Genomic DNA, 23,845 nt, shown 5'->3' with positions numbered 1-23,845 from the left:
TGTTGACTAGATACATTTTAAAGCCCCTCTTAACTAACATCACCAAGTGTTAGGTAGATAAAAGGCTGTAAAAACACCGTGTGCCAATCATAGGGTGTGTACTGTGTAATCATCTATGTCAGAATGATGTAAGGTAGAAAGAAGGGGGTGACGTCTACCTGATATTGTAATATGTCGTGTCTGCGTCCCCTGCCCAGTGCACCTTTGTGTCCTGGGTGGGCGGCAGCAGCAGCTAGATGCAGACCATGCAATGTGTCAGCCTCGACTCCACGTCGGTCTTGTATAAATTGCATTAAAACAGAAGGTAGGGGTGGGGGAGAAATCTTAGCAAGAGGTAAATGAATGCTTCCCTGGAGGACGGAGGCTGCAGACAGGAGGGGGCTGCCAGGCAATGCAGGAGGGGGGCAATGCAGGAATTGGCTAAACACCATCTTTTATTATTCCTCTACCTGCACAAGTTGCCATTTGGCGCAGCGCTTTCCTGTTGATGTCAATAGGCTGGGAGAGATCCTGGCGGGTTTAGTGCATCGCCCCAGACTCCAGATGGACCATCCTTTTATTTCCCATAGCATCCAGGATTCCTTCCTTCCCTGCGCAGGTAATACATGTTGGCAGAGCTCCTGCACAGGCGCTGGGTGGCACATACCCACTTGTCACACACATGTCGTCAGCAGCACCAAGAAGTGCCCCTTTTTTTGCTAGCATCGCGGGGCTCTGGAGTAGGTGGGGAGGGGGGCGTTGGGGAGGGGAGGGGGTGTCACACACCGCTATCACAAACTTACCTTCCTAATGCAATCTAACGTTTGTACCAGCAGCAGTAACTAATCCTCAATACCTTATGGGGATGTGGGCATGGAGGGGTTAAAAGCAGGCTGCAGGTATACATGGAAAGTCTACATGTAACAGCTTAGGTCAGCAGTAACAATCCCTTCCCAACACACATCTTGCAAGACAGGAAATCCCAATACAAACCCCTAACCAAGAACAGATAAATAATAACAATAATAATAATAATGTGCAAACAAGAAAAGGGCTGCAAGATGTGATCTGTACACAGCAGAGGGGGTGCTACCAAAACAACAAGTATTTCCTCCCTCTTCCTTCATCTCTCTTTTCCTGGGCTAGGAAAATAGCTTTACTTTAACCCATTTCTAGGGCTGGGGTATCAGAGAAGGAGACTGGGGGGTGAGACTGTAAATGTTGGGATGAAACTCCTGAATATCTTCATGTAACTAATGAGAAGGGGGAGAAAGGAGAGGCGGGGGGATATAAATAAAAGGCAGCCTAGCTGCTGAGTGAGTGTGAAATGTAAATGTTTCCCTTATATAGGCTGCAGCAGCCGTTGTTGGACAGAGAAGGGGCCCCCCTTTCTGCACACAGACACCACCCCTCTGTAGACAGGCAGGTACCTCTTGCTAGAAGGAGGGGAAAGATGACCAAGTAATGAGAAAGAAAAAAACTTTACTTAACGTAGCGTAGGCCATTCCCTTCGCCGCACCCAAATTCATCATCATCAGAACTCACCCCCCCCCCCCCTCACTAGGCTGGAAAACACCCAACCAAAAAAAAAAAACCTCTCAGGTCAGAATGGACAGAAGCACCTATGTACCTGCATTCACCACAACTGGAGGGACTGGGCTCAGATATAGATCCAGCTCTGAAAAGGGGATGGAAACCAGAACACAAGGCAGTGACTGGAAGCAGCAAAATTACCTTCGCAGTGGCTGAAAATAAGTTGAAATAATCTGCGCTGCATTAACCCCTTGCTGGCTGAGAATGAACAGTTCTGCAGTACCAGCTCTGCTATGGGCAAAGACTTCGTAGGGTCCTATGCTATGCAGCTCATAGGGGTTAAGCCAATGAGTGAAGGGGGCGTCACTGATACAGAAGCAGGGTGGGGGGTAATTTCCCCCCCCCCCCCATTTAGGCCACCATTTAAGGTCACTCGCCCATCAGAGAGGCAACTAGTTTAATACCTGGAGCCACTACTGAGAAACAGGACATGATACTGCTGCACTTCTCAAAGTGACTTTCCGTGGCCTGTCAATCAAAGCTGACATTGCGGTAAAGAGGGGTAAAAGAAAAACTGCAGCTACTGCGGAACCTCTTTGCAAACCGGTGTGCCCATCACCGCCCTCTGCTGCTGTGTAGCTCAGGTCCCGCTGACACCAATGTGTATTGTCTACTTATACATTCGAAGAGGTTCTGCAGCAGTGTTATCTCCACGGGTAACCTGTTCAGAAAGGAAAGGGGGACGACCCTAACAGATATGAGACATTTACTGATGCCCAGAAATCTGGCCAGTTTAAACAAAATAATTAATGGTTAAAAATACCTGTCCTATACTTATAGCACAGTGCAGCTGACACCTAACTGTATATAGATGCAGAGAGCAGCATACACACAATCAATACACTGCAGCAACAGTGCCTGCTGCTGCCCCAGAGGAGGGACCCTGCCCAGACAGCTGGGCGCCCAGGTGACAAGTACCCCCAAACACCCCAATAAACTAACTTACTCCGTGCTAGTAATGAGCCAGTGACAATGACCATGAGAGAAGGGGGGGCAGCCATGCACACAGCACCCACCTCTTCCTCCATAACGTGGCCGCTGCTGCTGATCCGCTACCTGCCCCAGGGGGGAACGGGGGATGGAGGAAGTTTTTAATGGGGGAGACAGTGAGAGACAGATGAGGGGAGTAGGGGGGATGAGCTGCCCCCATACATTAGCATGTTATTAGATGCGGATAACGGTCCAGGGAGCCGCTAGGCGGAGGAGCCTCAGCAGCAGGTAATGTAACGGTACACATAGCCCCGGCCCAGAGTCTCTGCCCCCGCCTGCCAGCCAGCCCAGGAGCCCAGTCCCGGACCTGGGCACCTCGGCCACCCCTCACCCCCGGGGGCACTCACCGTTATTCCGCCTCGGGTTCGCCTGTTTTCTGCGCTTACACCTGGGGCCATCCGCCATGATCCTCTCGTTCTTGTGTCTAAATGCTGGAGTCACCTCCCTCCCCGCCCCTCCTCTGCCCCCCTCCCTCCCTGCTCTCCTCTCACCCCCCCTTCTCTGCCTGCTGCTGCCTCTGTCCGCACCTGGTTTACGACACTCCTCGTTTACGACAACACCTAAGCCCCCCCTTAGCCCCCAGCACCTCAGTGGGGTTAGGGGTCCCTTCCCCACGGGTGTATGGGCCAGGGGTCGGGGTTCAGGTGGGGGGGGGGGGGGGGGGGTAGGTGTATCAGGGATATACCTAGCCAGAAGTGTCATTGCTGGCATACATCCTATATATGCACATCACCTAATAGGTGTAAATCTCATGTTCCCTAGTGTGGAGCTACAAGTCCCAGCATGCTGTCCTGGTGGCTGGTGGTCCTGATGGGTCTAGTCATAGTTTCTATAAATCAGTCTCAGCTGAGAAAGGAGATGTATATAGGTATCCACACCAAGTGCCACCCTGCTTATTCCATTTACTTTACTACAGGTTACGAATAAAAATGGACTTGCCCCTGGCACTGATTAGGGGGGTGTAGGGCAATACACCTATGTGCCAGACTTACATTATTAGGGGGTGATGATGCCAGTGGTGCCAGTAACAGTAGTTGTGCTGTGAAAAGCAAACTTTGGATCTGTGCTACTGGCATGTGTGAGTGCCCATCCCGATCAGTTTGGAGGGATTGGGATGGTCTGAGTTGGCAAGTGATATTAAATCCTGACATAATCAGACACTAGAAAGATATCTTGCGGGGCATAATGGTACATGTTACTGTATGATAATGTATGACGGTGCATGTCATTGTGATAATGTGTAATGGGGTATGTCACTATAATGGTGCATGTCACTGTGATAATGTATGATGGTGTATGTCACTGTATGACAATGTATGATGGTGTATGCCACTGTATGATGGGGCATGTCACAGTATATGTCACTGTATGATGGCTTATGTCACTGTGTGATGGAACATGTCACACAGTATAATGGTGTATGCCACTGTATAATGGGGCATTTTACAGTATAATGGCACATGTCGGAGTATAATGATATATGTGACTGTATGATGGCTTATGTCACTGATGGAACATGACACAAATTATAATGGTATATGTCACTGTATGATGGCTTATTTCACTGTGTGATGGAACATGTCACACAGTATGATGGTGTATGTCACTGTATGATGGGGCACAGGGGCGTAACTAGACCTAGGGGGGCCCCATAGCAAAATGCCCCCCCCAGGTCCCCCCCTTCATCCCTCCACACTCCCACCCCCCTCTCCTCTCTCCCCGACTTACCTCTGATGGTCACGTCCTCCAGCAGGGTGCTGCGCAGGGCAGGCACACCTCCTCTCCCGGTCAACTCCATCTCTACTTACTTACTGATGCTGGGAGGAGGCGACCATGCCTCCTCCCAGTATCAGTCAATAAGGAGAGCCAAAGGCGGAGCCAACCATGAGGGCAGATGTGCCTGCCTTGCCCAGCATACTGCTGGAGGACGCGACCACGGCAGCGGCTAGCCTGACACCGTAGATACAGGGGGAGGGCTGGGCCCTGGGTCGGGCCCAATAGCAGCCGCACCCCCTGCATCTACGGTGTTACACCAGTGATGGGACATGTCATAGTACAATTGTGTATGTCACTGTATGATAGCTTATGTCACTGTATGATGTAACATGTCACACAGTATGATGGTGTATGTCGCTGTATGGTGGTGCATGTCACTGTATACTGGTGCATGTCACTATAGTGTATGTCAGTGTATGAAGGAACATGTTACATTCTCCTCCGTCATACCCCTGAGATTTGATATAAAAATTATTAGAATAATAACTTATAAACATCTTCTTTGTTTACTGTAATAATTTTTATAGTTAGCACTTACCAGCTTTGTGGAGCTCCCTGGGACTGCAGGGAGACGAGAGATGAGGCAGCAACAGTTTAGTCTCGCTTCTGTATGGTCAGACACTGCTTGCAGAGTTGGGGGCGGGGCCACACCATAGGCAGTAAGCTGCACAGAAAGCGAGCTAATAGAGGCATGCCAGTGGGTGTGGGGGGGCGTGCCTTGAGCACTGATGGACACCTTGGATGTGTCATGTGAACAAGAAGTGCACTGCAGTGTCTAGAGATTGGAGCTCAGGCAGCAGAAGCAAGAGAAGACACAGTGGGGGGCGATATAATTCAACGCGAATAGAATAGCACCGGGAGCAAGCTCCTGGAGCTATTCAATTCAGTGCGCTGTTTGATCGGGCTAAGGATTTTTTCTCGCAACCACCTGGGGATGCGAGGAGAAAGCAGACCAAAGTGCTGGGCACTCAGCTGTTTTTCTGCTTAGCGCGGCGCTAACAGAATGCTGGTCAACGCGCCTTAACACCCTTGTTAAGGTGCAATAACCGTCATTCTCCGACTACACTGCGCACTGAATTGAATAGCTCCTGGAGCTCGCTCCCAGCGCTATTCAATTCGCGTTGAATTGAATCGCCCCCATTGATGCAGGTAGGAGAATCAATGGACACTGAAGCTTAGTGTAGTGTGGAAAGAGTTACAGTCAGTAGGGGGTGAGACAGGCTCCCAGCACTCAGACCCATCTCCATGTGTGCCTCCCCAGCCATTGACCTCACCGCACGTCACTGGTTACAGCATAATGGTGTATGTCACTGTATGATGGCATATGCCACAGTATAATGATATATGTGACTGTATGATGGCTTATGTCACTGTGTGATGGAACATGTCACACAGTTTGATGGTGTATATCACTGTATAATTGTGTATGTCACTGTATGATGAGGCATGTCATTGTATGTTGGTGCATGTCATTGTATAAAGCTGTATGTTGCTGTATGATGGGACATGTCACAGTGTAATGGTGTATTTCACTTTGATGGCTTATGTCACTATATGATGGTCCATATCACACAGTATGATGGTGTATGCCACTGTATACTGGTGCATGTCACATGTTATCATAGTATGATGTGAATGTCACAGTATGATGGTGTATGAATGTCACTGCATGTTGGTGCATATCACTGTACATTGGTGTATGTCACTGGGTAATGGGGGATGTCACTGTATGCTAGTGCTTGTTACTGTTATGTGACTGTATGATGGTGTATGTCTTTATTTGATGGTGTATATCACTGTATGATGTATGTCACTGCATGATGATGTATTTCATTGTATAATGGGGTATGTCACTGTATGATGATGTATGTCACTGTAAGATGGTGCATGTCAATGGCAGGAGCCCTCTGCTAGATGATAATAGTGCCTCAACCACTTGCCTGGTGTGATGGCATGAGATGGGATCAGTGGCGTATTTTGCCTAGGGGCTGCGAGGCTGCTGCCCCGCAGTAAAATCTGCCACCTCAGTGTGGTCAGTGCAGTCCGTGACTGCACTGTCTACACTGTGACTGGCAGTGGCTTCCTATTGGAAGCGCCATCTGCCAGTCAGATGCACATCAGGCAGTCTCAGGGGGAGGTGTCTCCACCCCCTGGGACTGCCAGTCCGGGCTGCTATTGCAGAGAGCGGCTTTCAGGAGGAAGCCGCTACTCTGTCTTTCAGCCAGCCCTACCAGACTCCTAGAGGCTGCAGACAATGCAGCCCTTTGGAAGCAGTTGAAAATGCGCATGCGCAGTTCCTCACTGCTAATGCGCATGCGCCAGACCCGGTGCCTGTCACATTGATTTTGCAGGTGCTGGGACCTGGCCAGTAACTAGCTGCTCCGGCGGTGAGTCCCCCTCGGGGTGATTCTTTTTGGCGGAGAGGGCAGGAACCGCCGCTAGATGGGACCACTTCAAGCTGGGCTTTCCCTGACAGAGTCACATTTGATACTACCATGTCAGAGGAGCCTGCCAATGGCAACCTCCCCCAGCCTCCTCCTGCCATCAGGTTTACAGGGGGTGATCCTAAAAGCAAAGGATTACTCAACAGGAGCACCAGGCGGAGGGGGGGGATACTATTTACCTGGGCCTGTTGGAGAGGCCTGGCGGAGGCCCTGGATAGCTGATGAGGGAAGCATAATATTTTCCATTGTGATTTTTTGGAGAAGGTGCGGGCTACACCCTCCCCAGCACCCGGGACCTGTGGCTGTCACAATGGCCCTGTCGCCCACCCGTGGTAGCAAGAAGGCAGTCTTATGCTGGGTACACACTAGACCACAGGTTCCCAAACTCAGTATATATATATTTCTATATAAACACTGTAAACTTTTTTGTCCCCAAAAAAACATCCCTCAAAATTGATTTTTAAAATGATCAAATTATGTAAATATTTAACCCTTATTAAGGATACTTTTATTAACAAATCTGCATATTTATTAATACAATTATACTGAATTGGGTTTAAATCGTTCATATTTACATAATTTCATAATTTAGAGGACAATTTTGGGGACATTTTTGGAAAAAATATAAATATAACCCAATTAAGTGGTTAGTATGGGCGCAGTGTGGGCAGCAACGGAGATACTGCAACAAAGTAACATTACAAGGTATGTAGTGAGAAAGCTGTCAGCCAATAAAGTTACAATGGCAGTGTCAGTAACTATTATATAGAATAAGAAATAATTGCCCTGGATATCAGCTCTGCCCAGCCCCAGCATAGTAATAATACGCCTTATTAATAAGGCATCTCCTGCACTGTGCTTCTCGTTATTTCTAGTTAGGATCGCTTCTTCACATTGCAACATTACCCACATACAGTATATGACATATGCTGCAAATACTGTAGTGCAGCCGCAGCTACAGTATATGGGTCTGTGTCAGGACTGAGGTATGGTGTGGGAGGAGCCTCAGCTCCCCTCCCCACTCTCCTCCTTCCTCAAACTGCTTACTGAGAGTGACACAATGTGACAGGAGCTGCTGCTGCCAAACGTCGCATCGTGTCTATTCAGCATCCTCTGCCAGAGCTTCAGCCCACCTGCCAGACACGTAACCAGGTGGGGAGGGGTCTCCCGGACTGCAGCTTCCCCTGAAGCCGAGTCATCATCACTGCTTTTCCACGCACACAGATAGAGGAAGTAATGTGAGGAGGTAGTAGCAGAACCTGCAACAAATGGAAAATACAACAAATGCAAAGAGGAAACAAACGCTTCACTGCAGAATAAACAGTGGTGGTATTTTAGGTGTTATATGTCCTATTTTTGTGGCACAGCATAAAGTGTGTACTATATATATAAATATATATATATATATATACACATATATATATATATATATAAAATGTATGTATGTGTAATTAAGTATGTCTGTATGTATGCGTATCAATATATATATATATATATATATAAATACTGTATATATAATATATATATATATGTATATATATAAACTGCTTGTGTATGTATTTACACACACACACGTGTGTGCGCCTCATATGTAAGAAGCGGGCATGATGTGATGATGTGACTCTAATTTGTTGATCTGTTGTTGCACTAGAAATCATCCTTGATTGATTGCTGGGATTGGTGGTTCCAGGTCAGAACCCTAGTTGAAGAGAGCACTACAATGATCAGATATAGAAGAGCAGCTGCTTTACTGCCAATATTTTATTCAGAGCTAGATGAATGAAAGCTATGTAAACTGTTTTGAAACCAGCACAGCCAATGACCAGGTTGAGATTGCAAACTGTTAACCCTGTCTCTGCCATGGAGAACAGCACTGCCAGCTTCTACACCCCCATGTACAGTATTGCACCTTTTAATATTGCGTTACAAGAGACAAGCTTGGTAGATGGACTTGCTGTGCCTCCAATTTGGCACTATCTGCCGGATACTTGTATTCCTTTTACTGTACTTAGTGCTATCCACTTCAACATCTACAGATAAAAACAGCTTTTAAATATTGATCTAGATTAGAGAGATATGATTTATCATTGTTTATTTGCTGGAAACATTCCCTCTGAGAAGAGACCATTTCTAGAGATACCCTTGTTCCTCGACCATTTTTCAAAAATATGGAGTAAGAATTAAATGATAGGTAGGACAGTGTGATAACTGTTAATATTCTACATTACTATCTAGTACTTTATAGTATAAGGACGGGGCATAAATAACATAGCTATAATATATCATTTCCATGGACAGCACTGCTTCATTGTAAAATCAGACTGAAACAGGAAAGATCTGATTTAAAGTGCTAAAAGACACATAAATGTTTGTATTCAGTGCTATGATTATACTGTGGTTATAAGGTAAATAGTTTCTTGGCTTAATAACTTAATACATATGTCTTTTCAAATATGCAATTTTAGCGCTGCCATTGGTTTTCCGAACTCTTAACATATTTCAGTGCTATTACAGGCACATGGTCTGAACATCTGCTTTCTTGTGGTTTTAATACGTCATTCCCTTTTTCATTTGATCTTTGTTGAATTAGGTTATTCCCCAAAACCACCTAAGTTAAATTTGGTAGCCGGTTTTCATCTGTCGTAGTGTATAGTGTCATCTGATGTACTGTATTTGTGCTGCCAAAGTGTAGTCAACATTCTAGAATGGAAGTTTCAGGTAAGCCTGAGTGCCAATGTTCCATGTGTTTGGTGGGTGTGTTAAGCACCATAGACATTTTATAAAAGGAGATTCTAGTCTAGTTCTAATCTAGAAGTAGGTGTTACAGTGAACATTTCCTGTATAGCAACTGTGAAAATAAAATCTAATATACAAACATATAGATACTGTATACAGTATACATATCTATAGCTATGGAATCTTATAAATAGTAGGCACTTAGGCCTAATAGTGGACTATTATTTGCAAGTGTAGTGAATTTGCCGCTGTAATGGTGTAAAAGCACTTTAAATACCACCGTATTCCGCTCCCTCTTTGTGGGCCAATCTTGTCCTACACTATGGATTTTTGTTCACAAAAATCAACGAGTCTGGAGTTACCATACGTGCGGCATATAGCAGCACTTACTCTCACCGTGAGAGGACTTTCGGCTAATAGAATTGACCCTTTGGTGTGCCCAACTCTCATTTTAAAATTAGAGAATGTTAGTTCCACATATTGCAATATGTTTAAGATGGCCAACTTCGTCAAAGTCTTCCCTATCAGCCGTACGTACACTGCGCCTGATTTAGAGAATGACGCAATGCCAATATTTACGCAGATCAAGTGATTGTTTTCCATTGTGCATGCCTGTACACCGCACTGGACATATGCAGCGATTGTTTTGTGAATACACTCGCACAGAGAATTAATTTGCAAAGTGAGTGACAAGTAGTCAGCGTTAGGGGGAGATAACAGGGTGGCTAGGCAAACGCAGGCATATCTGACCACATAAATGCCATTTCATGGGCGTGCATAAATTAGCTATTGTGTTCTCCTTTGCAGTTTAAGAGCTCTCTGCGTGTTAGGAGAGAGGAGACAGGTCAGACTTGCCGCATATTCTGCATGGCTGCCCGAGCTGTGACGATGTTACTATCGGTTACGATGATGTGTGACATCGGATGGATATATGAAGGCAGCAGTGGGCATCCCTATGCTCAGGTAAGCTTTGGAAACATTAGAAAATTTTTGCAGTTCTGTGCGAAATCACAAATGTGATTGCATTAGCATACATCTCTGAATCAGGCCCACTGTCCCTCAGAGAACATAACAATGCTCCTATCACACTGGATGTCGCACAGATTTTAAACATTAGCTATTGCAGTACTGCACCGTGGAGACAGGTATCCTCTATGATATATATTATAAAACATTTCCCGATACATACTAGAAGCTAATGTAGACAAATAATAGGAAAAAATGTTTTGTAAAGATGTATGGGGAAAAACTACTAACCAATGGAACAATGCTGTCCTAACTTACTCATAGGATATTGTTTTTCTCCCAGTAAGGGGCTGAGGAGCTCATTCAGGAGCTCTCTAAGATGCAAACGCTCGCTGCTGCCGATGGTATGCAGTGTGGGATTCAGTATGATATTAAATCCTGGCAGCGGCATCCCGGCAGCAGTGAAGATCCAGATCGTCCTAAGGTAAGTATAAACTAACCTAATCCCCCCCCCCCTAACCCTCCCTTAGGGATGCCTAACCCTAATCCCCCCTCTGTGCCTAAACCTAACCCCCCCTTCCCCGCCGCCTAAACCTAACGTCCCCGGGGGGGTGCCCAACCCTAACCTCCCCCGGGAGTGCCTAACACTAACCCCCCCTTCCCCTTGCCTAACCCTAACCTCCCAGGGGGGTGCCTAACCCTAACCCCCCCTTCTCCTAGCCTAACCCTAACCTCCCAGGGGGGTGCCTAACCCTAAGTCCCCCCCGGGGACCCTAAACCTAAACGCGGCTGTCCGCGCCCGGCATCCCTTCGATCGGGATGCCGGGCGCCGGTCTCCTGGCGTAGGTAAAATGACAGGTGTTGAGATTTCGATGCCTGTCATTTAAACCTTGCCGAGATTAAGCAGTCGGGAAGTCGGCGGTCAGCATTGTGTCCGCCAGCTTCCCGATTGTTTCCCGCAGTGTGTATGCATTGTGCGCGTGCGTATGCATCACAGTGCACATGCGCATACCTTAGCAAAAGTTCACAAAGAGTTCGCTCACTGCGCATAGACAGCCCAGCACAGTGAGTGACAGGGGAAGCCATTTCTAAGTGGTAACAGGGGCTGGCCATGAAAAACGGGGGAGTGGAGGTGCAAACGCAGGCGTGCCTGAGCATCTGAACGGTGTTTTAGAGGTGTGCATAATTAAAAGACAGCATCATAGTACACGTCACCTGGCTTGTTTTTACACCGAAGTGCTCGCAGTGCTTTCGGCAGGGTATGGTCAACCTCAAGCGCTGGACATGACGTGCACAAGAGGGCGTCTTAAGACAGGCTGGTGGGTGTCTGCATACACAATGTGATCGCTCTCTAAGAAATACTGGGCGTGCTAATGCGTTGCACTGCCTACACAATTGCATACACATCGTGCGAGCGATCGCATCTAGCGAGCGGCTCTGAATCAGCTCCTGAGTTAATAATACATCAATCAATTGATTGGACCAATCAAACAGGTAGTAGCTTAAGTACTGATTTCACATTTAATGCTAAGCTTGAAAGATTGCAAAGGAATGACTAGAGTGAAAGGAATAGTGTTCAATAACCTGGATAATGTCAGGAAGATTTTGGTTGATGTATTAAACAAAGATGAAATAATAAGTAAAATGGGAATGAGCCCGGCCATTTTCCCAGTTCCAAGATTGTGTTTGCATCTAATAGCATGATATACTACCAGACCAAGAGTAATAGTGGATTGTCCTGTGTGGGATCAGGGATATCCTATCTCTTACAATGAAGATAGGAATTCTGGTCAGTATCATGGACAAATTTTTGCTCTAAAGCAAAATCAACAAAAGTATCACGTATGGGCAACAAGTCCCGTATATAACAGAAGTCACAGTCCCTTCTTTGTATGCCATCCTCTCCTTCCCGCCCCCACCTCTCCCACTACACCACTTTCATTCACTTTTCCCATCCATGGTTTTACTACCCCTTCACCATATCTCCTCCCACCTCTTACACTACTTCTTTCCTTCTGCCTGTTCCCATCTTGCCCACCTCCTCAATCCTTCCCCCACATCAGGCATTGTACCCTCTGCATCCAAGCATGCCCGTGTTCCACTATTCTTAAAAACCTACCCTTGTTCCTAACACTCTCTCCAACTACCAACCCATCTCTCTCCTCCCTTTTGCCTCCAATCTTCTTGAGCATATTTCTTAAAACCACCTTACTGCCTTTATTTCCTCCCACTCCCTGCTTGACCCATTTCAGTCTGGCTTCAGTCCTCTTCACTCTACTGAAACTGCCCTGACAAAAGTCACCAATGACCTCCTTGCTGCTATGTCCAAGGGCCATTACTCTCTGCTCATTCTTCCCGACCTCTCTGCTGCTTTTGACAGTGGACCACCCTCCTGGAAATCCTTCACTCCCTTGGTCTATGTTATACTGCCCTCTCCTGGCTGTCCTCCTATCTCTCTAACCGCTCCATCTAAATCTTTTCTCATGGCTCCACCCCCCCCCCCTCACTTTCAATAGAAGCAGGTGTACCTCACGGTTCTGTTCTTTGACCTCTATTCTCCCTCTATACGTCCTCTTTAGGTGAGCTCATCAGCTCTTTTGGCATCTAATATCATCTCTATGCTGATGATACTCAGATCTTTCTTTCCTCCCCTCTCTCCTCACTCATATCTCCAAATGTCTCTCTGCTATCTTTTCCTGGATGTTCCAGTGTTTTCTTACACTTAACATGTCTAATACTGAACTTTTCGTCTTCCCACCCTCCTGAATAACCTCACTTCTCACAATTTCATTATCTTTTGACAGCACCATCATTTCCTCTAGCCCCCAAGTGCGCTGTCTTGGAGTTATCCTTGACTCCTTCCTCTCCTTCAAACCACACATTCAGTACCTTTTGCAGTCCTTCTGTTTCCATCTCAAAAATATTTCCAGGATCAGATCCTTTCTCACCCTGAATGCTACGAAGACCCTCGTCCACTCACTGGTCGTCTCTAGATTGGACTACTGTAACCTCCTCCTGTCTGGCTTCCCTGACTCCTGGCTCTCTCCACTCCAATCTGTCTTTAATGCTGCTGCCCGGCTCATCTTTCTCTCCAAACGTGCTACATCTGCCTCCCCTCTCCTACATGCCCTACAGTGTCTCCCCTACCCCTTCAGAACCCTATTCAAGCTTCTCACACTCACAAAGCTCTCACCCATTTTTATCCCATTTACATCTCTGACCTTATATCCCTACACAAATGAATGCCACCTCTCCTGCCAACTGATTACTTCCTTCCACGACCGTCTCCAAGACTGCACAATATGTTGCCTACCTCTGGATTTCTCAACCTCTCCCTGTCTGACTCTCCACCTCTCTACAAAACTATAGGTCATGATACTAAAAACAAAATTTAACATCAACGTCACACATTTTGGTTGAACAGGCACCTGTAAGCGAATAAGTAACATATAAGATTGTTTTGGGGCTTTTTAGGCATTGCTGAGCCAAGGCTGCAAGAATATTCCCCAGTGATAAAAATGTGTTATTAATGCACCTTTTAATTAATTGCATACATCAATGATTACAGGGAGCAACCTAATGCTTTGGGTTCATGCCCTGGTACCTGCCCAATGTATGAAGTAGACTTCATAGGTTTTTAAATATTGGTTCAGCATGGTGAGTTTAAAAGCTTATCTCAGGGAAAGCCAGTATTTTACTGTATGGAATATTGTATGAAAGTTTCAGTTACCTTTTGCAGAAATCAGACATGCACATTTGTCGATATCCTATTTATTTAGGTATTCTTTTTGACCTTTTTATTGAAAAAATATTTCAGGGTGAAGATACAGGAAATAAGAGGGATATAAATAATTTGACAGTATCAAAACATCATAAGGATATATACTAGATTTACTTATGAACAATGCACAAGCAGAATAACTTCGTAAGCATTGTATTGTAGTATAGCGTTTTACGAGAGCAAAACAAAAAACTCCTTGTTAAGTCTAGATGTACAATATTAAATATACTGTACAAGAGGAATCCATTTGGCGGAAGTTATAATGAAAGCAGTACTACAATATTGGTTAAGTATGTGGGGGGAGATTATTCCACTTCCTCTACTTAGTTCTGAATTTCATGTGTGACGATAAACATCAAAGATTCAGTGCAGTGGCGTCACTGGGGTTGGTGTCACCTTCGGTGTGCTTCCAGAAGAGGAGTGTCCTCATGCCCACGAAGCCACACCCCTAGTTGTATGACATTTTGGGGGGATGACAATGCGTCACTGTTGGCAATGGGGAGGAGATGATGGTATATGAGAGGGGAAAGAAGCACATTAAGGAACTGAGCCCTACTCATGAGAGCTTACAATTTAAGTGGGAGGTGCAGACAGACAAAGAGGGGAGAGAGAGTGAATGAGGAAAATAGAGCAGGGGGTTAGGATGAGAGCTGAAAGGCTCTAATAAATAAATGGGTTATTTATAACTTTGACCTCACACTACTTATAAATCCTTGTCATGTTTAATTTTTTTCTAGAGGTATCAGACCTTAAATGACCCCACCTTCCTTAACTACTTAAATGGCAAATATGATTTCCAAAGGGGTCTCTGAGATTGTAATTTTTTTAAGTGAATTAATTAGGTAAATAATATCTATTTAAAAGATTATTTAATAATATTTTTACAAAACATCTGCCTGTGGGGTGTCTAGCGCCACCCTGTGGGCATGTCTAGCAATCCTTGCACCATTACCCCCCACTCACATAGCACGCTTTTTGATTCTCCTTCTACCACTTTAGAACAATGCAATTCACTAAAACTGCTATATTTAGCCTCATTTATGCCTTAAATTCATTGAGACTGTGCAACATTGACAGTCTTTATTATATGCAGCACTTTTGTATGTATGAAGCCTTGTTTTTCATCGCACAAATATTTTCAATAAAGTTTCAGCTCCATTTTGGAGCTTTTCTGTTTTTGGAGACAGAAATCACATTGAAGCTGAAACATGAAAATAAATGGTTAATTTTAATAAATGAAAATTACAAATTTCCTCATCAGCTGTTACTTAAAAATACAATCTCATGTCCTGATTTGCAACAACTGATATCACTATTAACTGCATTCAGTGGGTCTCACTTACAAAGAGCAAAAGGAACGGCTTAAATGAATCATAAGAGTGAAGGAAACTTCTGTTGACCACGTAGTAATTTTTTGTATGTGAAGTTTTTTTTACATTGCAGAGGAAGTGCCTAGAAATGCACTTCCCCATCTGACTGGCAATAAGGAAGAGCCCTAAAAAATAGCAGCTCTTAATGCACTGCTCCACAAATTGGGTACACCTGTGTGCCTACTCAGTTATTTGCCAGGAACACCCTCAATTTGCCCAGCTCCTCACTTCTACCTTCTCTTAAGGCCCCCATTCATCTGCGACGGATTGTCGCAATGCAGCGACATGATAGGAAAAGCCGATCCGCCGGTTGGAAATGCCAACCAGCGGCCATCGATGTTCCACATTCCGTCGCAGGATCGGTGAAATTCTACATGTCAAATTTCTCCGAACTGCCAATCACGATAATTTTTTGATCGTGATCGGCATATCTGTGAAATCCAACATGCAGTGCCGGGTTGCAGGATCGCTACATCGCGACGATCCGTCGCTGATGTATGGGGGCCTTTAGGTGTGCAGGTAATTAACTCAAATAGTCTGGATATATTTGTTTTCACAAACTTCTTTTCGGTTTTTGACGTATTATGGCAGTGTTTCCCAAACTTTTTTGAATCACGGCGCACTAGAGTATCAGCATTGTTTTCATGGCACCCCTAAGTTTAAGTTTGTTATTGAGAAATTCAGAAAAAAATGTAGTAAAATAGTAAAGTGAAGTAAATTGTGGTTACCTGTCATCCTAAGGGTCAGTTATGTGGTGGAGGACAGGTTTGCACCTCTGCTTGTTCACATATTTACATTACATTGACCATAAATAATTTGATTTGGTGATGGACCACCAACCTGAGGCACCCCTGCAAGTGTCCCAAAGGCACCCCAGGGTGCCACGGAGCACAGTTTGGGAAACACTGTATTATGATATCTATGACAATATTGATAAAGAATGGAGTTATCTGAACATATTTCATTCACTTACAAAGGGTTTTCCTTTTTTAAAGTAAACGCCTATATGCAGTATGTATATATATATATATATATATATATATTCAGAAAAAAAGTGCACTCACCAGGCTCTTTAAAAATTGTATAAACAATAAAATGATGAGTATATTTTCAAAATTTTTAAAGAGCCTGGTGAGTGCACTTTTTTTCTGAATATTATGGCTTGTCTCCTTGGACTGGCTTAAGTATTTGCACCCCAGCTGATGCATTTTCTATAAAGTGAGTGCTACTCTATTTTCTCTCTCTCTCTCTCTCTCTCTCTCTCTCTCTCTCTCTCTCTCTATATATATATACATATATATCTGCTGCATAGTTGTAAGGACGTCTGTTGCTGTTGACTCCTGTGTTAACCCTGCTGTTCCAGTTGTATCTTGGATTGCTTGACCTTGATAACGGCCTATATACAGACCGAAACATTGGTGATTCCTTTGCAACCTATCTTACACAGTTGTGACAATAAACCTATTGTTGGATCAGAATATTTGGTGAGTGCCCTTGTATACCAGCCTTGTGTGTGGTTTTGACTTTATATTCATGTGGCTAGAGATGTCCAGGTGGAGCACCCCAGTTTTTACCACTCGATAATTTAAACAGGACGTGAGTGCAGGAATTCCTCTCTATGATATATATATATATATATATATCTTCAAGTTATTAAGTTTAATTATGTGATGTCGTCCAAATCCATCCAGTGAAGCCCCAGGACAGGTTCCCAGGGTCAAAGTACAAAAAAGGGTCATGGGAGATCCGACCGGGACCTCAACCCCCTAGTATGTCTTCTGGGATCCAATATTACCAGTCTGAGGTTTTCATCCAAATTATGTGATGTTGTCCAGACACTGGGGGAGAGTGCAAGTATGCAGAGGGGCCGGGGATCCCTCTCCGATTGACATCTGCTGGAAGATTATTTTCCATCCAGAGGGTGTTTCTTGTTTGCGACCATGTCAGAAAACACACAGACTGGTGTTATTGAAAACAATGCGACCACCCCAGGCAAGTGGTTAAAAGATGCAAGAAGATTCCTTTATATTGTACATAGTTACAGGGTGCTTCTGTGCAGCATAATAAACGTGCACGTAATTTACTCCACCCAAAGTCAAAGTTTCAGAGGGACCCCAGCTCCCTTACCTCAGGACCCAAAGAGGTTGTAATTCCAACAGAGTAAGTAGGGCTTCTTTCTTTAATCTGTTTGGGTCATGAGTAAAGGGAGCTGGGTTCCTCTGAAACTTTGACTTTGGATGTACTAAATGATGTGCCCAGAAGCACCTTATATTGGCACGAATATCTTTGGTCAGCATCGCCAGAATTCGTTTAATCTTCTCCAAAATTTTCCCCGCTGTGCAGGAAAAAACTCAGGTTGCGTAATACGCTGTTTCTGCAAAGTCCCCACAGGCAGTCTTTTTGGACGTACGAAAAGATTGTCCTGCATTGCACATGTACCACCTCCTCACGGCATACACTACCGTTCAAAGTTTGGGGTCACCCAGACAATTTCGTATTTTACATGAAAACTGACTTTTATTTATCAAATGAGTTGCAAAATGAATAGAACATATAGTCAAGACATTGGCAAGGTTAGAAATAATGATATTTATTTGAAATAATAATTTTGTCCTTCAAACTTTGCTTTCGTCAAAGAATGCTCCTTTTGCAGTAATTACAGCATTGCAGACCTTTGGCATTCTAGCTGGTAATTTGTTGAGGTAATCTGAAGAAATTTCACACCACGCTTCCTGAAGCACCTCCCACAAGTTGGATTGGCTTGACGGGCACTTCTTGCGTACCATACGATCAAGCTGCTCCTACAACAGCTCAATGGGGTTGAGAACTGGTGACTGCACTGGCCACTCCATTGCAGACAGAATGTCAGCTACCTGCTTCTTCCCTAAATAGTTCTTACATAATTTGGAGGTGTGCTTTTGGGTCATTGTCCTGTTGGAGGAGGAAATTGGCTCCAATCAAGCGCTGTCCACAAGGAATGGCATGGCATTGCAAAATGGAGTGATAGCCTTCCTTATTCAAAATCCCTTTTACCTTGTACAAATCTCCCACTTTACCAGCACCAATGCAGCCTCAGACCATCACATTACCTCCACCATGCTTGACAGATGGCGTCAGGCACTCTTCCAGCATCTTTTCACTTATTCTGCGTCTCACAAATGTTCTTCTGTGTGATCCAAACACCTCAAACTTTGATTCGTCTGTCCATAACACTTTTTTCCAACCTTCCTCTGTCAAATGTCTGTGTTCTTTTGCGCATATTAATCTTTTCCTTTTATTGTCCAGTCTCAGATATGGCTTTTTCTTCACCACTCTGCCTAGAAGGCCAGCATCCCAGAGTCGCCTCTTCACTGAAGACGTTGACACTGTCGTTTTGCGGGTACCATCTAAAGAAGCTGCCAGTTGAGGACTTGTGAGGCGTCTATTTCTCAAACTAGAGACTCTAATGTACTTGTCTTCTTGCACAGTTGTGCACCGGGGCCTCCCACTTCTCTTTCTACTCTGGTTAGAGCCTGTTTGTGCTGTTCTCTGAAGGGAGTAGTACACACCGTTGTAGGAAATGTTTTTGGCAATTTCTCGCATGGAATAGCCTTCATTTCTAAGAACAAGAATAGACTGTTGAGTTTCACATGAAAGTTCTCTTTTTCTGGCCATTTGGAGAGTCTAATCGAACCCACAAATGTGATGCTCCAGATACTCAACTAGCTCAAAGGAAGGACAGTTTTATAGCTTCTCTAACGAGCAAACCCGTTTTCAGCTGTGCTAACATAATTGCACAAGGGTTTTCAAGAGTTTTCTAATCATCCATTAGTCTTCTAACGCACTTAGCAAACACAATATACCATTAGAACACTGGAGTGACGGTTGCTGGAAATGGGCCACTATTGAGCTATGTAGATTTTCCTTTAAAAAACAGACGTTTGCAGCTAGTATAGTCATTTACCACATTAACAATGTATATAGTGTATTTCTGATTAATTTAATGTTATATTCATTGAAAAAAACAGTGCTTTTCTTTAAAAAATAAGGACATTTCTAAGTGACCCCAAACTTTTGAATGGTAGTGTATATAATATATATAGTGTGTATATTTATATGTATACTGTATATATATATATATATATATATATATATTTATATATATATATATATATATATATATATATAGCTCTTCTTGGCACTTGTCAGTCTTGAATTAATATTGTTCCTTCCCCACACGCTTTTCCGTCTCCCAGGTGAAGTTTCCACAGAGGAGCGTGTGGGGAGGGTGCAGTATGAATTTAAGGTAGAACAACACAGGAAGAGCTATATATAGTGTACATACAGTATGCATATATACACTATACTTATATATATTGTGTTATCTTCTCCTTTAACCCTTTGCTTCATAGCTGGGCTACTTAAAGCATGCGGAAATGTTCATTTCCGAATGATGCAAGCAAAATTTAGCTTACTGAATAGAGCCTTATGTTTATTATAATGGAATCTTCTTGCATATTTTAATATCTGTAGTATATATATATATATATATTTATGTATACTACTTGATGTACCCGGTTTCACCGGGTAGACCTTAGATATTTCATGTTCCATCTCACCACTTCAATAACACATTAATCCTTCACCACTATAGTAATGCATAACTGTTATAGTAAGACATTACCGTTCATCACCTGTGTACTAACACATTCCACTCCCTCACCTCTGTAGTAAAGTAACAGATTTCCCTACCTCACCCGTGTTGTAACACATTCAACATTCCCCTCCCTCACCTGTTCAGAAATAAATCCCTCCCTCACACCACACATTACCCTCACCTCTGGAATAACACATTCCCCTCCCTCACCCCTGTAGTAACACACTTCTCTCCCTTATCCTTGTTGTAACACATTACCTTCCTTCACCCCGTAGTATCACATTTGACATTCCCCTCCCTCACCTGTGCAGTAACACATTTTCCTCTCTCACCTCTGTAGTAACACATTCCCTTCCCTCACTATTCAAATAGAGGAGCCACACCAACTGCCAGTGATGTTTGGCTGCACTTGGGATGACAATTGGTGTTTGAATATGACCTGTGCTGCAGCCACAATGAGACAGTCAGGCAGGACATTGCACAGGGGGAGGAAACATTTTAGCTCTTTTCACCCCCTTAGGAGTTGAATTTCCAAAATTTACTCCCCGATTTTCATGTTTCCAGGTCTCAGTAAAGTGTAAAGGGACTCATCAGTTGATGTCCAGCTGCGCACATTACCATTTGACAGTCATTTTTATGATTGAATTAGGTCAGAAATATATATTTATACCTTATTCAGCACAATTTTATTAAAAAAAAATAATATATATTTTTTAAATGCATAACATTAATATAAATATTTTAACATATCGTTCCTCTATATATGGGGCCATCGATAATCGGACTGTGTTTTTCTCAGGCAGCTGCTCCTCTGAGCCACCACCCTGGTTTACACTGCTTCATTTATCTGGTGGCTGCTCCTCATTGCTGCTGGCAGGTGGGGTGTCCTGCCATACTGCCAGATCATCCGTGACCAGCTACTCAAATGGCCAACAGTAATGCAGAATGGTCCAATGTTGTGTCCTTGGAAGCAGCAGTGGATCACAGAAGCCGGCAGGAAGTGTCTATTTACACCAGATGCCTCCTGCAGTATTAGCATATTTTAGAAACACTACTCTGTGCAAAGACCCAGCAGCGATGTTACAAGCGCACAACTCTGAATAAGGTCCATTGTCAGGTATTGAATCACCCCTATAGAATGTATCAGAGCTCACTTTATCTCGTCAATGTCAGCACCATTAAAAGAGTATATTAACATTTCTGACATCAACTCTGTACTAACAACACTTAAACCACAACAATTTGGAGGAGGGGGGCACAGGGGAAGGGCTGGCTCGAGGGTGCCACCCCATAGGAACACAGTGTGGCCACCGTCGGGACCCTGGACTGATCAAGAATGGTGGGCCTGGCAGCAACCACCCACCGTCCAGCCCGCACAGTGCTCAGGAGTCTGCAATGAGGCTACTGCTATACGACCGGTGTCGCCCATGGCTGAGGATAGGGGGTACTGGGGGCACCTCTCTCTCAGACAGGTCAGGTCAGTTTTATGTTCTTGTGGGGGACAATGAATGGGTGTGTGTTTTTTTTTACCTGTGGGAGCCAATGTGTGTGTTTTTTTTCCTGTAGTTGCCAATATGTGCTTTTGTCTGGACAGTCCCCATGCCCTTGTCGCGAGGACACGTCCCTTTTGGCATACCAAGCCCCCCCGCAAATGTCCATGCTTGGTCGATCACCGAAGATTTTCAACTTGTAGAGTAGATCACTGAGTCCAAAAGTCTTTCTGCCCCTGCACTAGGCTGTAGCTAATGAAACCATTTAAAAGATATGTGTATTTGGATGTCTTATCTCTCAGCTCATTGGTAAAATTCAAACAATGAACACAGACAGAATTACTGTAATCACTGAGAGCACTGGTCTTTATGGGCTCTATCTCAACTGGCTGTACATCTTGTTTTGTATAGCTGCTTCCCACATATCTGCATACCGACGGTTTATCAATACTTACCTGTTCAGTGATGTGCAGCGTAATCCACCTCCTCGTCAATGTCCTTCTCTCTGTCGCCGACAGCCAAACACTGCAGGCAAAAGGTTAACGTTAATGCGCATGCTCGTCTGTTGTCCTTTCATGTGCATAACTGTGTGTGTGTAATACTTTCTCAAGCTATACATCACACTAGAGAAACGTCATTTCTTCAACTAAATAAACTAATATGTTTAATGCGATCTCCAGGAGTGCCATCTGTTTCCTGGATTATAGTGCTCTTTTATTCTAATACCTGGAGTTCATATATTTTGTGTTTTGAGTGGCCAGTTTGTTTCCTTTTCATATATATATATATATATATATATAAATATATAAAACAGCAACACCACTGTATATGCAAGTGTTGAAAATATTTTTGAAAAATCGGTTCCTGTAATTGCATTTTGAGTATCTGCTCCCGTCAGGACATTTTGAGCAAGTACAGTATTGTGCTAGGACATATTTGTGTTATTTAGTTATCTTCTGAGTCATTGGACATAGTTTTCCTAAGGTCATACAAGCGATCCAACAAATATGTCTTTGACAGAATCTTGTATGAGATCTGGAGTCAGTGCTCGCAGTGACAGCATAGTGGTCATGTGTTCGCTGGATCCACACTGCATCTGCCAGCTCATGAATAGTCATTGTGATTGAACGGAATGAATACAGACAATAACTTTTTCCATCCCTCCTTTCAATACTAGTGGACTATAAATCTAGATTCTAATATACATAAAAAGCACACTGGTAAAAAGCCTCCCATTTCTTCCCACGTCCAAACATGAGAGATGTCTGAAATAAATATTTTTGCAACACTAGATGGAAATAAATGATGCATTGAAAGAGATCTTCTCACCTAGAACACTTAACATTTCTTTTTTTTTCATCTAGGACTTCATAATGATAACTCATTTCAGTAGTTATCAATATGAAGTCCTAGATATTTGCCCTTTTTCATTCGTGGTGTTCCATCTCTGATGTCAGTGGCCTTAAAGATTCAAAATGATATATGTTTCTCATGTGTGGCAGAGTGAATGCCAGTTTCTTACTGGCAGAGTGTAGTCAGCTAAGCCAAACAAAGCACCAGCTTTATATAGGGAAGCCTCAGTGAAAAGAAAAGTATAAATTTAAAATCAGCTAATTAAATTAGAGCTGATGTGGAGCTTTGCCCTTAAAAAGGTGCTGGTTCATGTGGACAGGGTGATTGACAGATGGTTAATTAAGCAGATAGTTAAATTATAGTTACAATGTAAGTTAAGGCACCTGTGTCAGGTGGTGTCATCGTGAGATGCTTAGTGAAGCCATATTCCGCTTCCCTATGCTCAAACAGATAAAATTGAGGAAATGTTAAAAAAACATTTTGGTTTAGTTGATTCCTATCACCCTATCTTGCTCTTAAATTCTGATTTCATATTTTTATCTAAAATTATAGCTAATCGGTAACAGTCTATGGGGCCCATTTATTAATGATCGCATTTTGCAATGCGATCAGGGCATCCAGTACCGCCCATGTTCGCATTGCAAAATGCGATCATACCGGATGAATGTATGTACCGGCACATGCAGGGAGACGGGCTCCGAAAGGAGCCCGTCCCTGCGATGTGGCCGGAG

General features: G+C 43.9%; 1 protein-coding gene across 3 annotated transcripts in view; it reads right to left on the bottom strand.

Annotated features, from left to right (window-relative positions):
• ZEB1 (zinc finger E-box binding homeobox 1) overlaps positions 1-23,845 on the bottom strand; it is a 227,195-nt gene that overhangs the window by 184,915 nt on the left and 18,435 nt on the right. Inside the window, exon 1 of one of the 3 annotated variants that reach the window (XM_088447956.1) lies at positions 2,910-2,977. The exons of 1 other annotated variant lie outside the window; for it this stretch is intronic. In XM_088447956.1, coding sequence (XP_088304082.1) covers positions 2,910-2,967 — 58 coding nt within the window. In that variant the 5' untranslated portion in view covers positions 2,968-2,977. Of the gene's footprint in view, positions 1-1,713; positions 1,816-2,909; positions 2,978-23,845 lie in introns of those variants that run through there. One more of the 3 variants, XM_088447957.1, reaches the window with a different exon arrangement.

The sequence above is a fragment of the Taudactylus pleione genome, unplaced genomic scaffold (genome assembly GCF_031769625.1).
Source record: "Taudactylus pleione unplaced genomic scaffold, aTauple2 ptg000446l, whole genome shotgun sequence".
In the NCBI taxonomy this organism is placed as follows: Eukaryota; Metazoa; Chordata; class Amphibia; order Anura; family Myobatrachidae; genus Taudactylus; species Taudactylus pleione.
Note: the sequence above shows the minus strand (reverse complement) of the source record. Positions and strands in the feature narration are given on the sequence as shown.